Below are 24,293 nucleotides of genomic sequence, written 5' to 3' on the forward strand. Positions count from 1 at the left end.
ATATTGAACACTTTCCACCTAGGCTAGGGACAAGGAGACAAGGAGGCCAATCTCATCACTTTTTTTCAGCAGCATACTGAGGTCCTAGCCATGTAAGACAACAAGAAATAAGAGGCATAAGGAAGGGACAATCCACAAATCTCTTTGTAGATAAAATGACTGCTTATGTAGGAAAGCCTAAGGTACTAATTGTATTAAGTGAATTTTATTAAGATCATAGGGTATAAAAGAGTGACAGGCCAGGCACGGTGGCTCACACCTGTAATCCCAGCACTTTGGGAGGCCGAGGCAGGTGGATTGCTTGAGACCAGCCTGGTCAACCTGGCAAAACCCTGCCTCTATCCCTTCCCCCTGCCAAAAAAAAATTAGGTGGGCATGGTGGCACATGCCTGTAGTCCTAGTTACTTTGGAGGCTGAGGTGGGAGGATCTCTTGGGCCTGGGAGGCAGAGGTTGCAGTGAGCCAAGATCACGCCACTGTACTCCAGCCTGGACAACAGAGTAAGACCCTGCCTCAAAATAAATAAATAATAATATACAAAATTTATACTCTTATGGATTGGCAGCAAATGGTAGAAAAAAATCAACGTACATCTAAAAATTTTCATTTACAATAGCATCACAAAATAGGAATATGTTTAACAAAAGATACGCAAGTTCCCTTACTGAAAAACCACAAAATGTTGCTGAGAGAAATTAAAGAAGACCTAACTGGAGACATTCTAGGTTTATGGAATATAATGCTCAATACTGTAAAGATGTTAACTGTCCCCAAGTTAATCTATAGAGTCAGTGCAATCCTAATCTTAACCACTCTAGGCCTTTTTTTTTTCTTTTTTTTTTTTGTAGAAACTAACAAGCTGATTCTAAAGTCCATGTGGAAACGCAAAGGACATGGAATACCGAAATAGCCTTGAAAAAGACAACTAAAATTGTAGTCTTAATACTAGCTTCAAAGGTTGCTGTACAGCTACAGTAATCAAGACACAGTAGGAAACGTATCAACAAGTAGATAATGAAACAGAACAAAAACACGATCATTTGATTTTTTTATCAAGATGCCAAAGCTTTTGTGGGAAAGGAAAATCTATTCAACAAATGGTGCTGGAACACCTAGATATCTATATGGGAAAAAACCAACTCTGGTCCATACCTCACAGCATAAAGAAAAATTAATTTGTAATAGGTCATAGAGATAAACATAAAAGCTAAAACAATAACTTTTTAGAAAACATATTAGAGAATACACACACACACCAAAAAACAAACACACACACAAACCATGAAAGAAAAAGCACTCAATGTCCTTAGTCATCAGGGAGATACAATGTGCTCCCACTGTAAACCTACCATATGGCTAAAAATCAAATGATTGTCAACACTAAACGTTGGCAAAAATATGGAATAACCAGAAGGCTTACACAGATTGAGTATCCCTTATCTGAAGTGCTTGGAATGAGAAGTATTTCAGATTTTGGAATATTTATATTTACTGGTTGAGCGTCAGAAATCCAGAAATCAGAAATGTTCCAGTAAGCACTTCTGTTGAGCATCACGTCAGTGTTCAAAAGTTTAGGATTTTGTACCATTTCTAACTGTCAGATTTGGGATGCTCAATCCCTATATTATTGGTGGGAAGTATAAAATGGTAAAAATCCCTTTTGCAAAAGGCCTGGCAGCTTCTTAAAAAATGAAATATTAGGCCGGGCACGGTGACTCACGCCTGTAATCCCAGCACTTTGGGAGGCCAAGGCAGGTGGATCACGAGGTCAGGAGATCGAGACCATCCTGGCTAATACAGTGAAACCCCATCTCCACTAAAAATACAAAAAACTAGCCAGGCATGGTGGCGGGCACCGGTAGTCCCAGCTAGCCGGGAGGCTGAGGCAGGAGAATGGTGTGAACCCGGGAGGCGGAGCTTGCAGTAAGCGGAGATCTCGCCACCGCACTCCAGCTTGGGCCACAGAGTGGGACTCCGTCTCAAAAAAAAAACCAAACAAACAAACAAAAAACCACGAAATATTTACTTATTCTATTACACAGCAATTCTGTCCTATTTACCCAGGAGAAATGAAAAAATATGTCCATAATAAAGTCTGTGTATTTTTAGTTGCTTTACTAATGATAACCAAGATGACAAACAGCCCAGGGGTCCATCAACAGGAAAATGAATAAACTATGGTATATTCAGACAAAGAAATACTACTCAGCAATAAAAAGGAATGAACTACTGGTATACACTGAAACTTAAATGAATGTCAGAAACATCACGTTCAGTGAAAACCTTAGATAAAATAGTGGATACTAATCAGTACGCCCTCTGCTGTATAACGGCTTCACATTTCTGTTTTAGGCATTCTATTAAATCCTGAGCAATCTGCAAACACAAGCAGCAAAATCGCAAAGCTGACTTTGAGTTCTGGCCTCCCCTTATTTCTACACCATCCCATTTGAAATCCTTCATAGATGATGATTATGAAATCTAATCCTTATGATTATGTGTCAGGCCTGCTGATTCCTGATGGCCTTTTAGGCACTCTGGTGTCAGGAAGATTTTTCTTACCCCATTCAAATTACACAACACAGGCCAATTCTGAATATGACAGTAGTAAGCCCACCATATAGCAAATGCTTACATTTACCACAGTGTCTAACTAACATAGGTATTTAAAGTACATGAAAGCAAACAGACAAGAAAACTAAAGGACCTTTGGGTAAATGTTTCTTCTTGGACTCCTGGAATCAATTTCTGCTTTCTTTATATTCCAACATTTTAAAGGGTATTTTTAAAGCCTTTAGAGGTAGCTAGATTTTTATACTCTTCTCATATTTAACTTCCAAGCTAAATGTTTACATAATGTGTTCATTATTATAAAAAATACAAATAGAATAAAACTGAAAGGGCTTGAATAGAGGAGAATAACAGGAGACTAATGTTCTACTAATCACGAGCTGAAGGTTTTGTTGTGCAGTTACTTATCTATGCATATAAACATATCTTTAGTAATGAGGTCAAGGATAGACTCTCACAAACCTGCATGAGATAATCAGCAATGTATTCTGTTCTCAAGCAGTACACGTTCTGGGCAGCAGCTTCTGTTATATTAACTCCTGAGTCATCTGGTTTCAGTTTATTCAAGTCAGAAAAAAGATGTGTGGCCTCTTTAAATAAAGGTACAGAATGACCAGGTAGCACCTAATGAAAAAACAAGTAGTATCACAATCTACCAGTATTCCAAAGTAGTTCAGCTGTGTAATATGTACTTAAGGATTACCATTTCAAAAAGGAGAGAAAATGCAGAACTGATTATAGCAATCTTGGTTAGATAATTATTTATGTAAAAAGGTCAGTAAATTAATATGACACAAACCTTTGCTCCTCCTGACTGAAGAAGGCGTTTGAAGCCTGCTTCTCGAGACTGATCCACATGTAAAATAACCTTCCACCCACTAAATGCTCCCTACAAATAAAAAATAATCAGTGGTGAAATCATTTGGAAAATAACAAAATAATACAGGTAAGACATGATTTTGCCTGTAGACTCAGTTTTGTCATTAAATCTTATAAACTTTACTTTTGCCACAGTATAATTATCTCTGGTCAGAACACTGAAACGTGAATCCATGGCATCTGGCACATAGTAGGCCATCAAGAAATACTTGAGGAATGAAAAACCATTTAATGATTAGGTAACATTAAAACAAAGCAGTGTGATTTATGTTTAGTCTTTTCTGGTATTTTTTTTCTTATGATTAATCAAGGGAAGAGCTTAAAGCACAGCTTCTTAGGTTAGATGAAGCCTGCATTTTACTTCTCTTAAAAATGTTTGCAAATTAGAAACACAAAATATTTAGGTAGGGAATAACAACTAACAAAAGCCAGTAGAATTACTCTAAAAGAGAGGGAATCATGGCTAATAAGGATTTGGAAATATCAGAGAACTTAGAACACAACATAAAAGGCTACTTAACTCGGGTTCTGGTAATGGTTTGGCTGTATCCCCACCCAAAATCTCATCTTGAATTGTAATCCAAATTATAATCTCCAAGTGTTGGGGGAGGGACCTCGTGGGAGGTAATCAGATGGTGGGCGTGGTTCCCCTATGCTGTTCTCGTGATAGTGAGTTCTCAGGAGATCTGATGGTTTTATAAGGGGTTTTTCCCCACTTTGCTCTGCACTTCTCTCTCCTGCCACCATGTGAAGAAGGACGTGTTTGCTTCTTACATGACTGTAAGTTTCCTGAGGCCTCTGTAGCCATGTGGAACTGTGAGTCAATTAAACTCTCTCCTTTATAAATGACCCAGTCTTGGGTGTTTCTTCATAGCAGCGTGAGAACGAACTAATACAATTAACCTTTTTGTGAGCCATGGATCCCTTTGGCAGTCTGGTCATTAGACTCCTCTAAATAATAGCTGTATTGAGATATAATTCCCAAACCTTATGGGTGATTTTTAGAAAATGTTAAAATATAAAGGATTACAAAAGGAAGAGATTTTATTGACAGTTATCAGAATACTAAAAGCAAATTTGTGATATAATTATAGGTGTGCTTTATATTAATGCATTAAATCATATGACCTAGTGGTGGGTCTAATAACTCTATAGTTTTAAAGTAGCAGACAGTAACTAATATGGCTTCCAGTGCTTTGATGAAACCTCAGATATGTGGCCTTCCGGTCAAGTGTCTGTGATTTCATATTGTGGGAGCATTCGTTGCATCCCTAGGGTTGCAGCTCTTTTTGCTGTGGCTGAACCAAAACAGAAAGGATATGAAGATTTCTGCAGAAGTTATGATTCCATGAAAGATTTTGAGATGAAGAGTCCTATTATGTTTCAGAATGCAAAGTGATTTTGGAATATAAAGAATGTCTTTGGACTGAATCATTAATACACAGAATTTTGTCTTTGACTTGTGTTCCTGAACTATGAAACATGAACATGTGGCCTAAGTAATAGTTTCTCTTGATAAACCAACAGCTAAGAAATAATATAAAGTATTGGTGAACACAAACGGTATTTCAAGATGCTTGCAATTATAATGCAAAACAGAAACATGATTTCTGTTAGTTCAAAATTACAGGTACAGTTGATAGTGTTGTGATTTATTGCCTAGACCTTTAATTAAAGGAAGTGCTAGTTTTCTCAAAGCATGATGTAGGCTAATTAAAAAAAAAAAAAAGACAGGAAGTGCTAATTTTCTATTAGAGGTTAGTAAAAATAAGGATGTATTTTTCTCTCCATGCAAAGTACATGGCCTTCCCAGATTTGATCTACAAATTCCTTTGAGAAGGTCTGTGGACTCAGGTCAAGAACCCCTAACATTAGATGCTGAAAAGATTCTTTGGAAGAAATGCAATATGGGCCACATTTTACATATATAAATATTTTTAAAAGAGCCATCAAAAAAATATATATATATATCTTACATCAAGGGAAAAAGATAAGTAGAATTATTATTTCCTCAAGTATGTCCTCTTTAAAAAAAAAAGTCACAATACTGAATGCTATTCGTATTACCTATATAATTATGTATTTTAATACCTCAACAATGCCAGATTCTTGTCTTTGCTGGATTTTTTTTCTCCATCTCATAGCTGCAAGTGCTAGTCTTCGTTGCTGTACATTGATTCCAGTCAAAACATCAAGTATGGAACTACTCCCCCATTCATAGTCTTCTTCCTAGAGAATTTGTCCAACAAACCTGAGTTGCTACAATCTGGGGAGCCACTGTGCAACACACAGGGCTCCTCAAGGAGCCCAAAGTCTAATGACTGTTAAAGCTATCCATTTAATTGTTATTAATACAGAGAGTACTAAGTAAATATTGTCTTATTTGCATGGAGGAAATGTAGATTAGTTTCATACAACAGTCAAGTATATTTGGCTTTTAATTAGAAATCAGAAAAATATCACATATATTTTTAAGAAACAAAAGGATAGCTGTATCTTGGCAACTGGTAATATTCACATGGACAAACTTCACCTGCTGTAAGACAAATTTCATAAAAGGACACAGTCTCAGAGGAGGTATGTACTGACAACTTGATTATCTGTCTATAGAAGAGATCCCTAATGGACCCTGATAAGAAGCTTCAAAAACTACATGATTTTTGAACCTACATGTGATGACCAGTTAGGAAGCAAAATATTTCAAGTAATTTGTTTAACAGGCTAGTAGTAAAGATGAAAGCTTACAATGAGATAATCTTGAAACTTTCTGAGTAAGAAAATGTTATTTCAATTAAAAACAACACTGACATTCAAATTAAATCACTTAAAAAGTGATTAAAGGTGAATCCGGCTCTGTGAAGTTTCATTGTTTGGCTTTGTTATTGAAAAAGCTGGTATATTCTAACTGGCCATATTTGGTTATTTCAATTATATAAGCAGTCAGCAAATGTGATGAAATCTGAGATTTACTTTCTTAAATAAATAAAATTAATTTATTTGTCTGCTCTTTATTTAGAGACACGGTCTTGATTTGACCTCCTGGGCTCAAGCAATCCTCCCAATTCAGCCTCCTAGGTAGCCTGGGACTCAGTGGGAACCACCACGCCTAGCTAATTGTTTTTAGTTTTTGTAGAGATGGAGTCTTGCTATGTTGCCGAGGCTGGTCTTGAACTCCTAGGTTCAAGCCATCCTCCTGCCTTGGCCTCCCAAAGTGCTAAAAGTGGCATGAGTCACTGCCAGCCAACACTTACTTTTTTTGAGATGGAGTCTCACTCTGTCCCCCAGGCTGGAGTGCAATGGCATGATCTCAGCTCACTACAACCTCTGCCTCCTGGGTTCAAGTGATTCTCCTGCCTCAGCCTCCCGAGTAGCTGGGATTACAGGTGCTCATCACCATGCCGAGCTAAATTTTGTATTTTTAGTAGAGAGGGTTTCACCATGTTGGCCAGGCAGGTCTGGAACTCCTAACCTCAGGTGATCCACCCGCCTTGGCCTCGCAAAGTGCTAGGATTACAGGCGTGAGCCACCGCACCCAACGGACACCTGCTTTTAAAGAAAAATAAACTTCCACAAATCTGAATACACACCTGCACGAAGTGTCCAGCAGTCCTGCATGCTTCAAGGTAGGAGCGATGAAGCACCCACTTCCCAGCCGCCACTGAGGCTAAATACTTCTCATTTCGAAGGGGATGTCCCACAACAATGTGTGTACAGCTGGGATCAAAGCACTGCTTTTCTATCACCAATCCACCTTAAGCAGAAAAAAAAGATTGTACTTCATCGATTCCCAACTTCTTTCTAGGAAAAATGTAATCTCAACTATGCATAGAAATTATTTATAAATAAAGTGCCCCAAACCATTTAAACCAAAAAAACTTGACTTACTTAGAATTACTTTACTTTATATACATATATGTATTAAAATATTTATTATGAACATTTTAAATACAAAAGTAAATAAAATAGAAAGTAAATAAACCCCCCACACATACACTAGCTACCTATATTCTAAAATTATCAAAATTTTGCCACCTTTTTTTGCTTAACTACTTTATTTTATTCTGTTTTAATTTTTATTTTTTTAAGACAGGGTCTCACTCTGTCACCCAGACTGGCGTGCGGTGGCATGATCCTGGCTTACCACAACCTCCAGCTCAAGCGATTCTCCTGCCTCAGCCTCACGAGTAACTGGGATTACAGGCACACACCACCACGGCCTGGCTAATTTTTGTATTTTTAGTAAAGACAGGGTTTCACCATGTTGGCCAGGCTGGTCTCGAACTCCTGACCTCAAATGATCCACCTGCCTCAGATTCCCAAAGTGCTGGGATTACAGGCATGAGCGACCATGCCCGGCCCTGCTTAACTATTTTAACACGAATTCTAAATACCATGTTACTGACCCCTAAATATTTCAATATGCATCCCTAGAATATATGGAAATTTTCTTAAACAGCCATAATGCCATTATCAGATCTAACAGGATTAACAAAGATTCTTTGCTGTCTCAGGAGTAAATCCTTGTTCAATTTTTCCTGTTTGTCTTCACTTGGATTGTTGTAATTAGGATACAAAAAGAAACAGAACATAAACATGAACCACACACTGTAGTTGGTTATGTCTCTTAAGTCTCAATTACCAAAGCAGTTCTCAAGCACTGAATATGGGTAACCAGAGAGATGGAAGTAAAATAGGGGCATCTGCAGACTTCAAAACAGGAGGAAATTTTTTGTGAGTGGAAATAAGGTAGGCTGACCAACAGAGAAGCTTGGGAAGAAAACACACACAGATAAATAAGAGATGAAGCAGCAGGTGGGAAAAAGCAATAACTGAACTTCTTCTCAGATATAAATGTATGAAGCCTGACTTTGAGGAAAGAAGGCGGCATAAGTAAACATAAGCTTATGTAAAGCATGGCTGCTGATTTATAGCTTAGAGGTTAACTTGACTACTGGTTGGGCAGTTAGTTATATCAAGGACTTTTGGCCGGGCGCGGTGGCTCAAGCCTGTAATCCCAGCACTTTGGGAGGCCGAGACGGGCGGATCACGAGGTCAGGAGATCGAGACCATCCTGGCTAACACGGTGAAACCCCTTCTCTACTAAAAAATACAAAAAACTAGCCGGGCGAGGTGACGGGTGCCTGTAGTCCCAGCTACTTGGGAGGCTGAGGCAGGAGAATGGTGTGAACCCGGGAGGCGGAGCTTGCAGTGAGCTGAGATCCGGCCACTGTACTCCAGCCTACGTGACAGAGCGAGACTCCGTCTCAAAAAAAAAAAAAGGACTTTTTTTTCCTTTTTTTTTTTTTTTGAGACGGAGTCTCGCTCTGTCACCCAGGCTGGAGTGCAGTGGCACGATCTCTGTTCACTGCAACCTCCGCCTCCCAGGTTCAAGCAATTCTCTGCCTCAGCCTCCCAAGTAGCTAGAATTATAGGCGCCTACCACCACACCCAGCTAATTTTTGTATTTTTAGTAGAGACGGGTTTCACAATGTTGGCCAGGCTGGTCTTGAACTCCTGACCTCGTGATCCGCCCACCTTAGCCTCCCAAAGTGCTGGGAATACAGGTGTGAGCCACCACACCTGGCCATATCAAGGACCTTCTAAGATTTTAACAAAACATTCAAACTCATGATTTAAGATGACTCTAATAATAATAGCAGCAACACTTTTTGAGCATTTACTTTATGCCAGGAACTATTAAAAGTGCTCCGCACTACTAACTCATTTAATTCTCACAACCATATGAAGGAAGGTTACTATTATCTGCATTTATGCACATGAAAACCAGTACAGAGTAACTTACCCAGAATCACAGAGTGACAAAAAGAAGGTAAAATTCCATATTAATATAATAAACATCAATTTCCAATTCTATATAACAAACTTATTCTGTGACCCAGGCAACATAATAGACCGATTTATATATATATTAGTTGGCCACAGTTGCTTCATTTATAAAATGAAGGATTGGGCATGATATCCATTATAATGTCTGTTTGCATTCTAATATCAGAAAACCTCTAGAGTTACAAGACTCCAAATTCCACCATAATCTGTACTCATCCGCCTCTGTTCCCTGTTCTCTTCTACATCAATTCTCTGCTAATTGCTATCACTCTTGCCCAAAGTTTGCAGAGATGGAAAAATCTATAGGAGACAGACACTTGAAGCCTTTCGTTTTCATGAGTTCTGGGTAAAGCTTAGCAATTCTGACTTATAACCTCATCTAAGCTATCAGGGAACTGGGAAACAAAGTGTTTTATGTGAGTAAAGTTTCTAAGAAGAAAGTTTTTCCAAGTATACAACTGTATTTGACATAAATGTTTAAAAAAAAAAAAAGCATATCATAGTTCTCCACATTCTTAAAAAGACAGCATTAAATAACATTTAATCTTTTCCCAATGATGAAGGGCCACTATTAAGAACCATTACTTTGGCCAGGTGCAGTGGCTCATGCCTGTAACCCCAGCACCTTGGGAGGCCAAGGTAGGTGGATCACCTGAGGTCAAGAGTTCGAGACCAGCCTGGCCAACATTGTGAAACCCTGTCTCTACTAAAAATACAAAAAATTAGTCAGGTGTGGGGGCGCGCACACCTGTAATCCCAGTTACTTGGGAGGCTGAGGCAGGAGAATCACTTGAGCCCGGGAGGAGGAGGTTGCAGTGAGCTGAGATTGCACCATGGCACTCCAGCCTGGGAGACGGAGCAAGACTCTGTCTCAAAAACAAAAACAAAAAAACCCACCAATATTTCTTAATGTCTTCTCTTTCCATGCTGAGCTGCCAGGTTAACTTCTCTTACTATACTTTTCTTAACTCTATAGAGCTGCTTTGTTCAACAGAGTAGCCATTAGACATGGTTATCAAACACCTGAAGCAAAGTTAGTCCAAATTGAGATGTGCTGTAAGTAAAATACATACTAGATTTTTACTTTATATAAAAAAATTCACTGATATTTCATCTGATGACATATTGAATGATAAATATATGTTTAAAGTTCATTTCACTTGTTTCTTTTTACTTTTATTTTTGAGATGGGGTCTATGTTGCCCAGGCTGGTCTTGAACTGCTAGGCTCAAGGAATCCTCCTACCTCAGCCTCCCAAAGTCTGGGATTACAGGTGTGAGTCAATGCACCCAGCCTCTTTTCAGTTTTTAAAACGCAGCTACTAGACAATTTTAAATGACACATGTGGCTCACATTCTGTTTCTACTGGACAGTGCTGCTCTAGCATACGAGATTGCTCTTTTACTATGCTGCTTCTAGAATGATGTCAGGTGGACAGCCTGACAACCAGTGGAATAAGAGTAATATTACATAAGAAGGAGCTCTTTTCCACACTGAATTTCTTTCTTTTCTCTTTTTTTTTTTTTTTTGAGACAGAGTCTTGCTTTATCACCCAGCCTTGAGTACAGTGGTGTGATCTCGGCTCACTGCAACCTCCGCCTCCCAGGTTCAAGCGATTCTCTTGCCTCAACCTCCTGGGTAGCTAGGATCACAGGCACGTGCCACTACGTCTGGCTAATTTTTTGTATTTTTAGTAGAGATGGGGTTTCACCATGTTGGCCAGCCTAGTCTTGAACTCCTGACCCCAGGTGATCCGCCCACCTCAGCCTCCCAAAGTGCTGAGATTACAGGCATGAGCCACCGTACCCGGCCTCCACACTGTTTCTTTTTTTTTGGAGACGGAGTCTCGCTCTGCCGCCCAGGCTGGAGTGCAGTGGCCGGATCTCAGCTCACTGCAAGCTCCGCCTCCCGGGTTTACGCCATTCTCCTGCCTCAGCCTCCCCAGTAGCTGGGACTACAGGTGCCCGCCACCTCGCCCGGCTAGTTTTTTGTATTTTTTAGTAGAGACGGGGTTTCACCATGTTAGCCAGGATGGTCTCGATCTCCCGACCTCGTGATCCGCCCGTCTCGGCCTCCCAAAGTGCTGGGATTACAGGCTTGAGCCACCGCGCCCGGCCCACACTGTTTCTAACTGGAAAAAAAAAAAAAAAAAAAAAACAAGAGGGAGCTCCTCTCTAGATATCATTAACCTTTCAAGTTCATTAAAATGTGGTTTTATTTATATAGTAAGTCTCTGAAGCTTCATTAGTGAACAAATAGTCAAACAGCACAGAAGATTCTTAAACCTCAACTGCTAGATTCCATTTTAATTTTAAATCCCATGACCTACTGACTTTAGCGCTTTTTAAAATCAAAGTTCTAATGCTGACTCAATGTATAGCCTTAGACAAGTCACCCATGTTCTTTTCCTCTACTTCTAGACTTTACAAATGATATTAATATTGACTACATTTGACTTCCAAATATGGTTATTATACGGGACATTTTTGATTTAAGTAAAATACTGGTACCTAGTTTCTCAATCAGATGACAATAGTCAATACGTTCTTGAGGATTCAGAGATGATAACTGAAATATGTACTGTTTTTTTAATTCTTCATGAGTCTCCTCTATCGTTATAATCTGGAATGAAAGTTTTATTTTAGAAAAAATTAACATTAAAAATGATCTGATATACAGTTCTTTTACAGTGGTATTTTACTCAGTCTTCTAAGTTATGAAATATACAAATAATAATACAATGCAAAAAATAGTTTTCAACATTTGATGAAGCCTTGATATTGATATCAACAAATTTCTAATACAGCCTAACAGCAATATGCAAAAGCTGTATCACCATATCAAGGATCAACAAACCTTTTCTCTAGGGTGTGGAGCCACAGGGGGGTTGGCAAGCGGAAAGGCAATACTGGGGGCTTGAGGCGTAGGGATCAGGTGGCTGTCTTTTATGGGAGTTTCCAGTTCTTCAGAGATTGGGTGTTTGGGAGCTTCAGTCACACGTATGTCTCCAGGATCACAGACAGCTGAGGACAATAAAATGCTGCAGTGTGACACGATCCAAATAAGACTAAAAACAAATTCTAGGAAATATTCTCATCTGTCTTAGCCAAGATGAAGTTAAGCACAAACTCTGGAATGTAAAAAGTACATGCAAAAAAGCACTCTATCTCCAGAACTTATAAATAATGCATCCCATCTGCATGTGGCAACATAATAATAATAAAGAAAAAAATGCGATTAATTAGCATTAAAGGGAGCAAGTGTGTTATCTGTGGGCTTCTCCCAACATTTTCCTTAAATACCAAGTTTTCATGGTTAAGTGTAACCCAAATTTGTAAAATGAGAGCAATTCTACACTTGGAGAAAAGCAGAAGCAGAGATAAATCTATATATCTAATGTAGGGAGGTAATCATGCGATGTGAAAAAGAAGAAAAGGAAGAAAAAAGATGAGAGATAAGAAAATTTTGTTTTCAAGGTAAAGCTCAAGAAAAAAATAGAAGAATTCAGAAAGAAACTCATACAATCCAAAGAACAAATGTAGGTATGTGCTAGGCAGAATTCAGAAGACTTAAATGAAAATAAGATGACAGAGAGAAAAACCAAGCATTAACTCCACAAATTCAAAAAGGCCTAGGATGAAAGAACAATGGTAAACTTTATGTCTACAAAAAAATGCCCAATTCTAAATTTCCAAATTTATGAAAATGTTTTTCAATTTACTGATGAAGTACCTCAATTTACAAATTATTTTTCTGACTCAAGTTTAAACCAAAACTAGAAATATCTACTAAGTTATTTTGTTTGCACATTCAGTTCAGAGAACAACAACATGCTCATATGTTTATTTTTAAGAGGTCAACATGTACTTAATACAAACAAATGCAAAGATTTCTTTCTTGTTACCCTGTTTAGCAATTTCTGAATCACGCAAAGGCTTTTGAAAAGGAGAATCCTCCAAGTTTTGAATGTCAACCTGAAGCTCAGAGTATTGTGTGGGACAACTAGGCCACTGCAAATTGCTGGCAAGTCTTGCTCTCTCCTCCCTTGCTGTAGGGTCATCCCAAATGATCTGTTCATTTTGGGAAGGCTCTGTGTTGACATCAGGTACTGTTTGACGAGACTGCCTAAGGAATAAAAGTGACAGTTTTAAATAAACAGCAATAACAAATCCAAACTCATTAAATCCATAAGTTAGCCCATAAAAGTTGTGGCTTACCTTTATATGCCATCATCTAGCACACAGTAAGCATTAAAAATATTAAATAAATGACCCTAGGGACATTTTTTTTTTTAAAAAAAAGGTTTAAGGTTTCTTCCAGAAAAGTATAAAACGCTAGGAACACATATTTTGACTCAATGTCTACAGAACTAAAACTTTGAAGGAGAAATTCAATACTGTCAAGAAATTTTTTAAAAATACAAAAGTAATTGGTACATTTAAAAATGTGATTTTCCTTAATTATACAATGTTTCAAACACTATGGTTACTTTACTTAACAGTAGTTGTATTTTTTAATTACTTGAAATTATAAGCACTATGATTACGAGGGAGGCTGGCAATAAAGGCTGCCTTATCAGAAGAGCCTTTTGGCTATTGGTAACCACTTTCCAGAGCCTATGGTAGAAAAGCAATATGCTGAATTACAGGGAAGTGCATTTTATGGTGCAATCGTAATGATTCTACATGACAGTAAATAGAAGTCCTGTAATTTTCTTTATATTCACTCAATCATTCTTAGTAAAAATAATTTACCATAAAACTTATACTGTGGAGAAGCAAACAAAACAAAACAAAACAAAACAAAACAGGCCGGGTGCTGTGGCTCACGCCTGTAATCCCAGCACTTTGGGAGGCTGAGGCGGGCGGATCACGAGGTCAGGAGTTCGAGACCAGCCTGGCCAACATGGTGAAACCCCGTCTCTACTAAAACTACAAAAATTAGCTGGGCGTGGTGGCACATGCCTGTAATCCCAGCTACTCAGGAGGCTGAGGCAGGAGAACTGCTTGAACCAGGACCCGGGAGGCAGAGGTTGCTACGAGCCGAAATCACCCCACTGCACTCCAGCCTGGGCAACAAGAGTGAAACTCTGTCTCAAAAAAAAAAAAAACCACCAAAACCCATAAAACAGTTTACCAAAGGAACCCCCCGCCCCCTGCCAAAAAAAAAGACTTCCTTTGCTTCAAAAATAAAGAATATAGTCTTTTGTTCTCAGAGTATATTTATTTACTCTGATTTGGTACATGATTTAGGTTCTCTATAATGATAAAACTTGATCTGAAGCATATTAAAAAGCTACTTTACTCAGTACTGAGATAATGAACTGCCTCATGTAATACACAGTTAGCATAAGATAAATGCTAGTTTATCTTATACTTAATTCAATTAGTCAATTGAAAATACAAGTTCCATAATTCTTATCACACAATTATAGATTTTTTCTTCTATCACGAAAAAGATGAAGTTATGTAACTGAGCTTAAGTCACATCACACTAAAAACTGTAATCACCTTTTCTAGAAGATAAATTTTACAAGCAAAATACAAAATGCATGCAAAATTCCAACAAAAATAACTTTAAAATTTTATATATTGCATTAGAAAAAGACTGAAAAAAAATATATGTACTTATTGTTTAATACAAATACTATTCAATATTAGTGTATTAGTAGACAGAGAGAACTGCCTACTGAATCCATTGAGGCAAATTAGATCTGAAAATCATTTCTTTCTCAACAGAGATAATAAAAAGTATCAATCATGCCTCACTGTGAAGCAGGTGCTGCTGTAAGACAAACCTCCATGTCTGCTGCCACCTCCGAGTAAGAAGTCTAGAACTGCTGGGAGCAAGGGACGGAAGGACAAGCTAGAACGAAAAATCTAGTCAGCAGAGAGCCAAAAGCAATAGATAATACTGGAATATAATATTTATTGTTTGGGCTAAATAAGGCCTAGGCGTATAACCCCTTCACTAGTCTTGATATTTTACATTTCTGCTTTTACTGCATAGTGGGGAAAAAAACAAAACTAAACTAAATTAGGCCAAGCTCATGGAATTGAGTCAGCAGCAGGTGCATAAATCCTTTCTCTCAAGTCATCTAGTTTTTCTGCCATCAGTGACAGGTACACACCTCAGTGCCTCTAGGACTCTACTTCGTCCACTGCGAGCAGAGCGAGTGCTGTCAGGTGTTGAAGATGCACTGTTACAACCACTTCTTGAAAGGGAAGTCCTCTGCCCTTGGGGTTTCACTATTGATGTTGCAGACATTATCTCCTGTAACTGCTTCTGAAAGTTCTCTCTCATCTCTAAGGTCTGTGTCAGAACTTGAAACAAACACAAATACACCATTCAAGGTAAGTTTCTCTTTCTGACCATATCTTACATTAACTATTTTGTTTAGACCTGGTTGAACACAAACTTATTGACTTAACATTTACTGAATACTAACTACAGGCTATAGTAATGTACTAAGACTATGAATACTGTAGAACATAAAAAGCAGCCCTTACCACAAGCACTGTATATGAAGTAACTAGGAAGCCCTTCAAAGACTTTTTTTTTTTTTTTTTTTTTGGTGACAGTCTTGCACTGTCACCCAGGCTGGACAGTGGCGCGATCTCGGCTCGCTGCAACCTCCACCACCCAGGTTCATGCAATTCTCCCTGCCTCAGCCTCTTAAATAGCTGGGATTACAGGTGCCTGCCACCATGCCTGGCTAATTTTTCTATTTTTTAGTAGAGACGGGGTTTCACCACATGGGCTAGGCTGGTCTTGAACTCCAGAACTCAGGTGATCTGCCCACCTCAGCCTCCCAAAGTGCAGGATTACATCGTAAGCCACTGTGCCTGTCCCCCTTCAAAGACATTTCATCAAGACCTGTAGTGATTATCCCTCTGTAAAGCTCCCTGCCTGCTTCTAACTCTTATGGTATATACTACACTCTGAGATGCATTACAGTCATTTGTGCATGTGTCTGATTTTTCCCAAAGATTCTTTTAATTTTCTAGAGACAGGGTCTTGCTCTGTGGCCCAGGCTGGACTGCAGTGGTATGGTTATAGCTCATTATAACCTCTTTTTTTTTTTTTTTTTTGAGACGGAGTCTCGCTCTGTCGCCCAGGCTGGAGTGCAGTGGCCGGATCTCAGCTCACTGCAAGCTCCGCCTCCCGGGTTCGGGCCATTCTCCTGTCTCAGCCTCCTGAGTAGCTGGGACTACAGGCGCCCGCCACCTCGCCCGGCTAGTTTTTTGTATTTTTTAGTAGAGACGGGGTTTCACCGTGTTAGCCAGGATGGTCTCAATCTCCTGACCTAGTGATCCGCCCGTCTCGGCCTCCCAAAGTGCTGGGATTACAGGCTTGAGCCACCGCGCCCGGCCTTCATTATAACCTCTAACTCCTGGGCTCAAGTGATCCTCCAGCCTCAGCCTCCTGAGTAGCTGGCACTACAGTTGTACACCACCAAGCCTGGCTAATTTTTAAATTTTTTGTAGAGACAAGGTCTCACTATGTTGCCCAGGCTTGTCTGGAATTCCTAGCATCAAGCAATCCTCTTGCCTTGGCCTCCCAAAGATCTGAGATTACAGGTGTGAGCCACTGTGCCTAGACTCCCTAAAGGCTCTTGAAAACACAGACCACAAAATATAGCCACCCCTCCACATCCGCCAGTTCTGCATGCATGGATTCAACCAAGTATGGATCAGAAATACTTTAAAGACATAAAAATGAAAAATATCACAATTAAAAGTACCAGTAAAAAAATAAAATATAACAACTATTTATAAAACGTTTACAGTGTATTAGGTATTATAAGTAATCTAGAGATGATTTAAAGTATACAGGAGGGTGTGTATTGGTTAAATTCAAATCCTGTCATTTTATACATAAGGGACTTAAACATCTGTGGATTTTGGTACCTGAGGTAAGTCCTCGGAACCAATACCACACGGATACCAAGGGACAAGACAACTGTATTTACCTTTGGTTTCTTTAAAGCCTAAACTCTGAAGTATTAAATACTTTTGGAATGAACAGAGTGAGACTAACCAAATAGGTAAGTCATAGGGAAAGCTTTGGTAGGTTAGAATGAGTAAGGAAAATAGAACATATTAATCTATTAAAAAGACATCCATATATAAGGTTATTCAGTGCAGTACTATTTATAAAAGCAAGAAAGTAGAAATAACCCAAATACCTATTAAGAACGGACGCCTAAACAAAGTGGGACCATTCATGATGAATATAATACAATACAGTTGCCCAAAAAGAAAGAAAAGGGAAGAAAGAAGGAAAGGGAAAGGAAGGGAAGAGGGAAAGGAGAGGAAGGGGGACAAGAAGGAAAGCGAGGGAAGGAAGGAAGAAAAGAAAGAAAGAAAAAGACTAAAGAAGCTCCTAGTTATCTACTGATAAAAAACACTACCCAAGGTAACAAAAAGATCAGGGTATGAAATAGCACGTATAGTAGTCCACCATTTATGCGTGGCGGTTTTTTTTTTTTTTTTTTAAATGGGGGAAAAACATATTTATCGCTATATATGCATAAAATAGCTTAGAAGGATACATAAGGAACTAATAACACTGGGGGGCTGGAGAATAAGGGTGGAAGAAACTCTCCATATGTCTTTTTATATCTTTAAAACCATGTGGATATGTTAAAATATATTGTACATATAAGAAAACGTTTTGAAAATCACTCAAAATAACTGGACCAAAGACCAGATTTTTAAAAAATCACCAACTTCACCTACCTTTAATGGACTAGGGCTGTATCACACTAACTCCATAAAACTCTAGTTTCATAAGTTTCCTAAGCTTTACACTTAAACTACATAAAACTTTGCAAATTATCACTTAATGATCAGCATGGGACTGCAAATCAATCCTCTAATATATGCTTTGCTTGTATTTAGCAACATAGAAAATAATTTTATTTTTCTATCTGATATAAAGGAAGCATTCTGTATGAAAGGAAGACATACATTTGTAAAAGAAATTTAGTAATTTAAACATATTTTACAGCTGGTTACAGTGGCTCACAAGGCAGGAGGATCCTTTGAGCCCAGGAGTTTCAGACCAGTGTGGGCAAGACGACAAGAACCCATCTCCACAAAAAATTGAGACCCTGTCTCAAAAAAAAATTTTTAATTAAAACATAAAATTTTACCTCCTTTAGAGTCATTCTTTCCATTTCCATTTGATGGTGCTGATTCTTTATTATTGGTGGCCATATTGTCTACATCATTTTCTTCTAAAATTAAAGGATCTGGCTATTGAAAAAGAAAAATTATAAATTCTCAAACCAAGCCACTGTATAAGGTTTCATAGCAATATATGATTATACCTTTAGCTTAAAAGGGGGTAAATGTATCATCCATATCTCCTACCTCGTCATCCTTTGTTGCAGACACAGCTGAGAGTAGTCGACTATTACAGAGTCGGCCGTCTTGCACTGCACTGATATCCAAGCTCATTTTGGGATTGTAAGTATGTGGATAAAGAGATTCAGGAAGATGTTTATACTCTTGGGCACACTGCAATACAATGGTGTGCTTTAAGACAGGACTGACAAAATCTTAATGAATAGATGATGTTAAGTAGGATAAGAACAAGCAATAATACATTATACTGTCAGATGGCAAAAAGTTCACAAAATTAGTTTGAAAAGTAGTTTACACTGAAAAATGTGCATCATACAAATGAAAAATTGTCCTCACTTTTTAAATGTCATATCCATTGAAGTATAAAATCTGAAACCATTCCTGTGCTTTTGCAAAGGTATCAATTACCCTCCAGAGAATACCCAGAAAAAAAACGAAACAGATCTAAACTCTATTGATACGTTAAATTTTCCCCAAATAATTATAAACTTTCCATTCATATCACATTTTTAATTAGTAAAAGGAATTGGAGAATTAGAAAGAGTATCCATTAAAGATTTGTTGAGTATTTAAGGACTAAAGATCTTAAGTTTTTGATGCCAAAGAACTGAAATGTGTAGTTTACCAAGATTATTAAACTGGCTTCTAGTTCCATTGAGAGTGAAATCTCTGAGTTAGTGCTCTGAAATAATGTTTGTATATATTTTCAATTAACAAAGAGGGGAAAAAAGCACTGCTTACATCTAAAAGCCAGTGCTCTGAAACAATGTGTACTCCTCTTTCTTTTACAGATTTATACTCCCGATTAGTGTCATTTGGCCGCCCTTGATAGATGAAATGAGTCACTGTTTCATCAAAACTCCACCTGAAATAACCAATACAAAAAAACAAATAACCAAGAGAAACATCCACATTAGTTGAAGATGATCCTTATTTACTATGAACAGAATATTCTGACCTTCCCAAAACTTTCAGACTAGAGTGAACAAGACCATTAAAATGACAGGCTCAAGCCAAGTGATACATGCCTATAGTCCCAGCTACTCAGGAGGCTGAGGCAGGAGGATCACTTGAGGCCAGGAGTTTGAGGCTGTAGTGCGCTATGATCACACCTGTGAACAGACACTACACTTCAGCCCGGGCAACACAGCAAGACCCCACCTCAAGAAAAAAACAGTTAAAAAAATGAAGATAGGCGTTATCGTTTTGGACAAATTTTATGAATATATCTGTGGTACATAAACGCAGACAGAGGTTTAGAAGAATATTCTTTAAAATATTACTTTCTTCTTTATGCTTTTCTGAATTGTTTCAATTTTCTTTTATAAAGAGTATCACTTTTACAGTAACCATAAAGGTATTTCAAATTGATAAACTGCAAAGCATCCAACTTGCCCTCCAGTTGTTGGCAGTCACTATTCATTGTATGCCCCAAAACAGACTATATATATTTTATACATCATTATCTCATCCACTCCTCACAACAATCCTAACACTGGTATTATTACATTTATCTTACAGATAAAATAATTAAGGGACATGGTTCAGTCCCCTGTTGAAGGATATTCAATAAGTAAATGACAGAGATAAGTTTGACTTCAGAAGTCATGCTCTTAACTATTATATTATGGTATGATCTCCCAATTCTTCCTACTCAATATTCTCTCTCTTTCTTTTTTGAGACAGAGTCTTGCTCTGTCGCCCAGGCTGGAATGCAGTGGCACGATCTCGGCTCGCTGCAATCTCCATCTCGTGGGTTCAAGCAATTCTCCTGTCTTAGCCTCCTAGGCAGCTGGGATTACAGGCATGTGCAACCCCGCCTGGTAATTTTTGTATTTTTAGTAGAGACGAGGTTTCACCATGTTGGGCAGGCTGGTCTCGAACTTCCAACTTCAAGTGATCCACCCACCTTGGCCTCCCAAAGTGCTGGGATTACAGGCACGAGCCACCGCACTTGGCCCCTATTTAATATTCTCTTGACCTGGGAAAGATCAAGTAAAAACCAAAGGGTAAGTAAAAATTGTATTTCTAAATACAATCACCAAAATAAAGATAATTTTATCCTTAGGGACACTTAATGTTTTCCATTTTCTAAGTAAGGAATATCTCTGAACTTTTTAAATAGCCAAATGAATTAAGAAGCTGGGCGTGGTGGCTCATGCCTGTAATCTCAGCACTTTGGGAGGCCAAGGCGGGCAGATCACCTGAGTTTGGGAGTTTGAGACCAGTCTGACTAACAGGGAGAAACCCCATCTCTTCTAAAAATACAACATTAACCAGATGTGGTGGTACACGCCTGTAATACCAGCTACTCGGGAGGCTGAGGCAGGAGAATCACTTGAACCCGGGAGATAGAGGTTGTGGTGAGTCGAGATTGTGTCATTGCACACCAGCCTGGGCAACAAGAGCGAAACTCCCTCTCAAAAAAAAAAAAAAAAAAAAAAAAAAAGAATAAGAAGTAAGAAGTACTATTGCCTCCTAAATTATATTATAAAAATCTCTATTTCCTACTGACCATGTATCCTCAAACATAACAGTAAAAATACACCTTACTTAATTTGTTAGTCCTCCGAATAACTGTCTCCCTTTCTGCTGTAGTGGTAGATTATCAAGATAATTCAGAAAAACAGGAGTATCTCTGCCTGAATCAATTTGGTTTACTATTCAACTCCACTATGACAATATGGAAACCATGAGTTTCAGTCTTCAGAGTCCATTCAAGAACAGACTGTCAGTGGTTGTAGATGGTTTACATCAGGGTTTGGCAAACTTGTTCTTAAAAGGCCAGATGGTAAATATTTTAGACTTTGCAGACCAAACAATCTCTTCTGCAACTGCTCAACTTTTGTCTCGTATGTGAAAGCAGCCATAGGCAATTTGTAAGTGAAAAGGCATTGCTGTATTCCAATAAAACTTCACTTATAAAAACAGATGAACCAGCCCATCCACCCTTGGTCTACATCAGTGGTTTCAGCAAAAGTGTTACTTCAGGGGTTATTCTGGACATTTGTGAGGGTGATTTTGGTTGTTACAATGTGTGTTTGTATGTTGGAAGGTGCTACTAGCATGCAGTGGGTAAGGTACAGGATGCTGGACATTCTGGGGAACAGTCATGCATATAATTATCTCATATCTTGCATGATATTCTAATGTCCCGACAAATTCACGTATGTAAAAAAAGTGGTTTATAATTAGATGAGCCTAGAACCTGTTTGACATATAAACACTTTTTTTGTTTTGCAGTTTTAATATACGCTAATATTCCAAAAAGGTGACTACTGTATAAACTCATGGAAGACCACTGCTACTCATGATATCTGAGCCCCCAGATTGGTCTCAGCCTTGGGACTGTTGGATTTGTGGTGACTTTACATAGGTATACAAACGTATTAATACTCCATCGTTTTCTAGTGTAGTCAGCCTTAGGCATTACATAACTGAACATGTATCTTTTCTATATTATGCACCTTCTATTTCTCCTATGCATCACAGAGTGCTGTACTGCCTGCCGCTTTTTTAAATTATAAAAGTAGGTAGGTTATATTTATAAATTTCATTTTAATAGAGGGAATGTTACACAAATATTTGTAATAAAATGAAGATGCTGTATCTGATGTGTTGCAAAGATCTGGCCTACATGTTTAACTGTCTGAAGGCAGAAGACAGTATTGGATGATCTCTTTGGGACAGTCTGGTCCTAGATCAAGAAAGGGAACATTTGGAACAACTTCACTTGAAAACTGCTTACTCTATGAATACATAAATATCATAACTTCTGCATATTAAAAGGCTCTTCCCTTTTATCAATTACCAATTACCAATCCATTTCAGGAAAAGATTTAATATAAACTTTAATGCAATATACTGGTTCAATTCTGTTAAGGAATTTCAGTAATAAATTATATTTTTTATACTGAGAGGACTGGCATTTTAAATCGTATAAAAACATACATCCTATATGTTCCCTTGAAAGTCTTATGTCTACATCAAAACAGAATATACAAGGAAACATTCAATTTTGAGGGAAAAAAATATACACACATCCCTTGTGGGGCTACTATGAGAATGAAATGAGATAATACTCAGCAACTGGCAATAGGTAACATAATAGGTAATTAGATAATAATAGATAACATTACATAATAATTCATAATAGGTAATACAAATATACTGTAGAAGAGCTGCACTATTTCAAATGGATGTACCAAACACTAAGATGCTTATATCTATTACAGATTAATTTTACTTCTATATTTTCCTGTCCTAATTTCTTTATCAAACAGAAAACAAACTGAAATAAGAGTTACCAAAAGGGAAGGTGAAACTAATCATATTCCTGAAATGGTTCATCATTTGTTAAACAAATTCTTATGCTATCTATGAATGGCTGAACACAAGTTATCAACAAAGTAAGCATTACAGATAGTGGGGGAGTACAGTCAACTCAGGACTGGCTGAAATAGGGAAGAGATTCTCAATTCTGGATACTGATGCCATTTGTGCTAGAAATCTGTCTTCAGGTTAGGCTGTCAGGTTGACTGAAGAAAAATCTGATAATTTAAGTCTCCAAAGTCTTAAAAAAAAAGATAATTAAAACATGCTCAAAAAAGACTATCTTAATAAAGGAGGGCTGCCAGAGTACTTAGTACTACTCCCAGAGAGCTCTAATCTGAAAAATCACTAGTAAAAATAAACTTAATCTCAGATCCAGATGTATTACTATTAATAGACTCTAAACTCCTTGAATACAGGGATTCTTTTAAGCTATACTGATCATTCATGGATCCCAAGTTTCTAGAATAGTGGCACCAAATAGGTTCTCCAGTGTTTGTTGTGCATACCCTAAAAAATATACATTTTATATATATATATATGAGTGAACCGAAATGTGAGAGGCTATTTTCAACAGATGTGGTAAATTAAAAATCAACTGGAGAGATTTTGTAGATAAAGACACATGAAACAACAAAATAAACATTTCCTTGTAGATGCTCACAATAGCTTTAGGTTTCCTTATAAATTTCAGTCATATTACCATGAAACAGAAAGATGTGCCAACTACCTGTAATCTGCTCCTAGAGAGGCTGCAATCCCATTTAGTTCACTCTGCTTCTTACTGAGTTTTTTACTAACACATACCACTACTCTGTGAAGTGGCTTTGGGGCTTCTTCCTGTCCATGGAAAATAAAAGAAACAGATCAGTCATTATTGTCTGAAATGTTATCTAAAACTTCCTTTTAATAAGAGAACTAATCCTACCTTCTCTGACTGGGCCTCTTTCAGCTGAGGGCTGGCAGAAAGAGCGACAGCATTTCGAGAGCTATTTGCCAAAGCAAGTTGCAAGTTTTTGACAATAACTTCTGAGAGCGGTGTACTCAGTTTCCTTTTCTGTTGGCTGGGACGTCCTGGAGTTTCCAAGGCTGCAAGTGCATCCTATACATATGAAGGAGAGAGCGAGAAGGAGAAACGAAGAGAGAGAGAGAAGCAAGATGGGTTAATAGGACAGGAAAAATAAAGAGGAGGAGAAAGGGGTAAAGAGAGAGAAGGGGGAGAATCCTCAAAATTAATGGGTTACAGTTTAACCTCCTCTAGTTTTCCTCCAAATAACAATAAAAAGAATAAACT

The 24,293-nt window shown here is 38.0% G+C and overlaps 1 protein-coding gene across 3 annotated transcripts in view; it reads right to left on the reverse strand.

The window, feature by feature from the left end:
• Nucleotides 1-24,293, reverse strand: part of TOPBP1 (DNA topoisomerase II binding protein 1) — a 64,914-nt gene that overhangs the window by 6,691 nt on the left and 33,930 nt on the right. For 2 of the 3 annotated variants that reach the window (XM_050779578.1, XM_050779577.1), the window contains exons 15-27: nucleotides 23,928-24,101; nucleotides 23,730-23,839; nucleotides 19,409-19,532; nucleotides 18,674-18,820; nucleotides 18,454-18,556; nucleotides 15,427-15,619; nucleotides 13,201-13,421; nucleotides 12,153-12,319; nucleotides 11,807-11,918; nucleotides 7,037-7,200; nucleotides 5,541-5,678; nucleotides 3,370-3,459; nucleotides 3,033-3,194 (exon numbers count right to left, since the gene is read on the reverse strand). In XM_050779578.1, coding sequence (XP_050635535.1) covers nucleotides 3,033-3,194; nucleotides 3,370-3,459; nucleotides 5,541-5,678; nucleotides 7,037-7,200; nucleotides 11,807-11,918; nucleotides 12,153-12,319; nucleotides 13,201-13,421; nucleotides 15,427-15,619; nucleotides 18,454-18,556; nucleotides 18,674-18,820; nucleotides 19,409-19,532; nucleotides 23,730-23,839; nucleotides 23,928-24,101 — 1,905 coding nt within the window. The remainder of the gene's footprint in view (nucleotides 1-3,032; nucleotides 3,195-3,369; nucleotides 3,460-5,540; nucleotides 5,679-7,036; nucleotides 7,201-11,806; nucleotides 11,919-12,152; nucleotides 12,320-13,200; nucleotides 13,422-15,426; nucleotides 15,620-18,453; nucleotides 18,557-18,673; nucleotides 18,821-19,408; nucleotides 19,533-23,729; nucleotides 23,840-23,927; nucleotides 24,102-24,293) is intronic. The other variant, XM_050779579.1, reaches the window with a different exon arrangement.

Source organism: Macaca thibetana, chromosome 2, assembly GCF_024542745.1.
Source record: "Macaca thibetana thibetana isolate TM-01 chromosome 2, ASM2454274v1, whole genome shotgun sequence".
In the NCBI taxonomy this organism is placed as follows: domain Eukaryota; kingdom Metazoa; phylum Chordata; class Mammalia; order Primates; family Cercopithecidae; genus Macaca; species Macaca thibetana.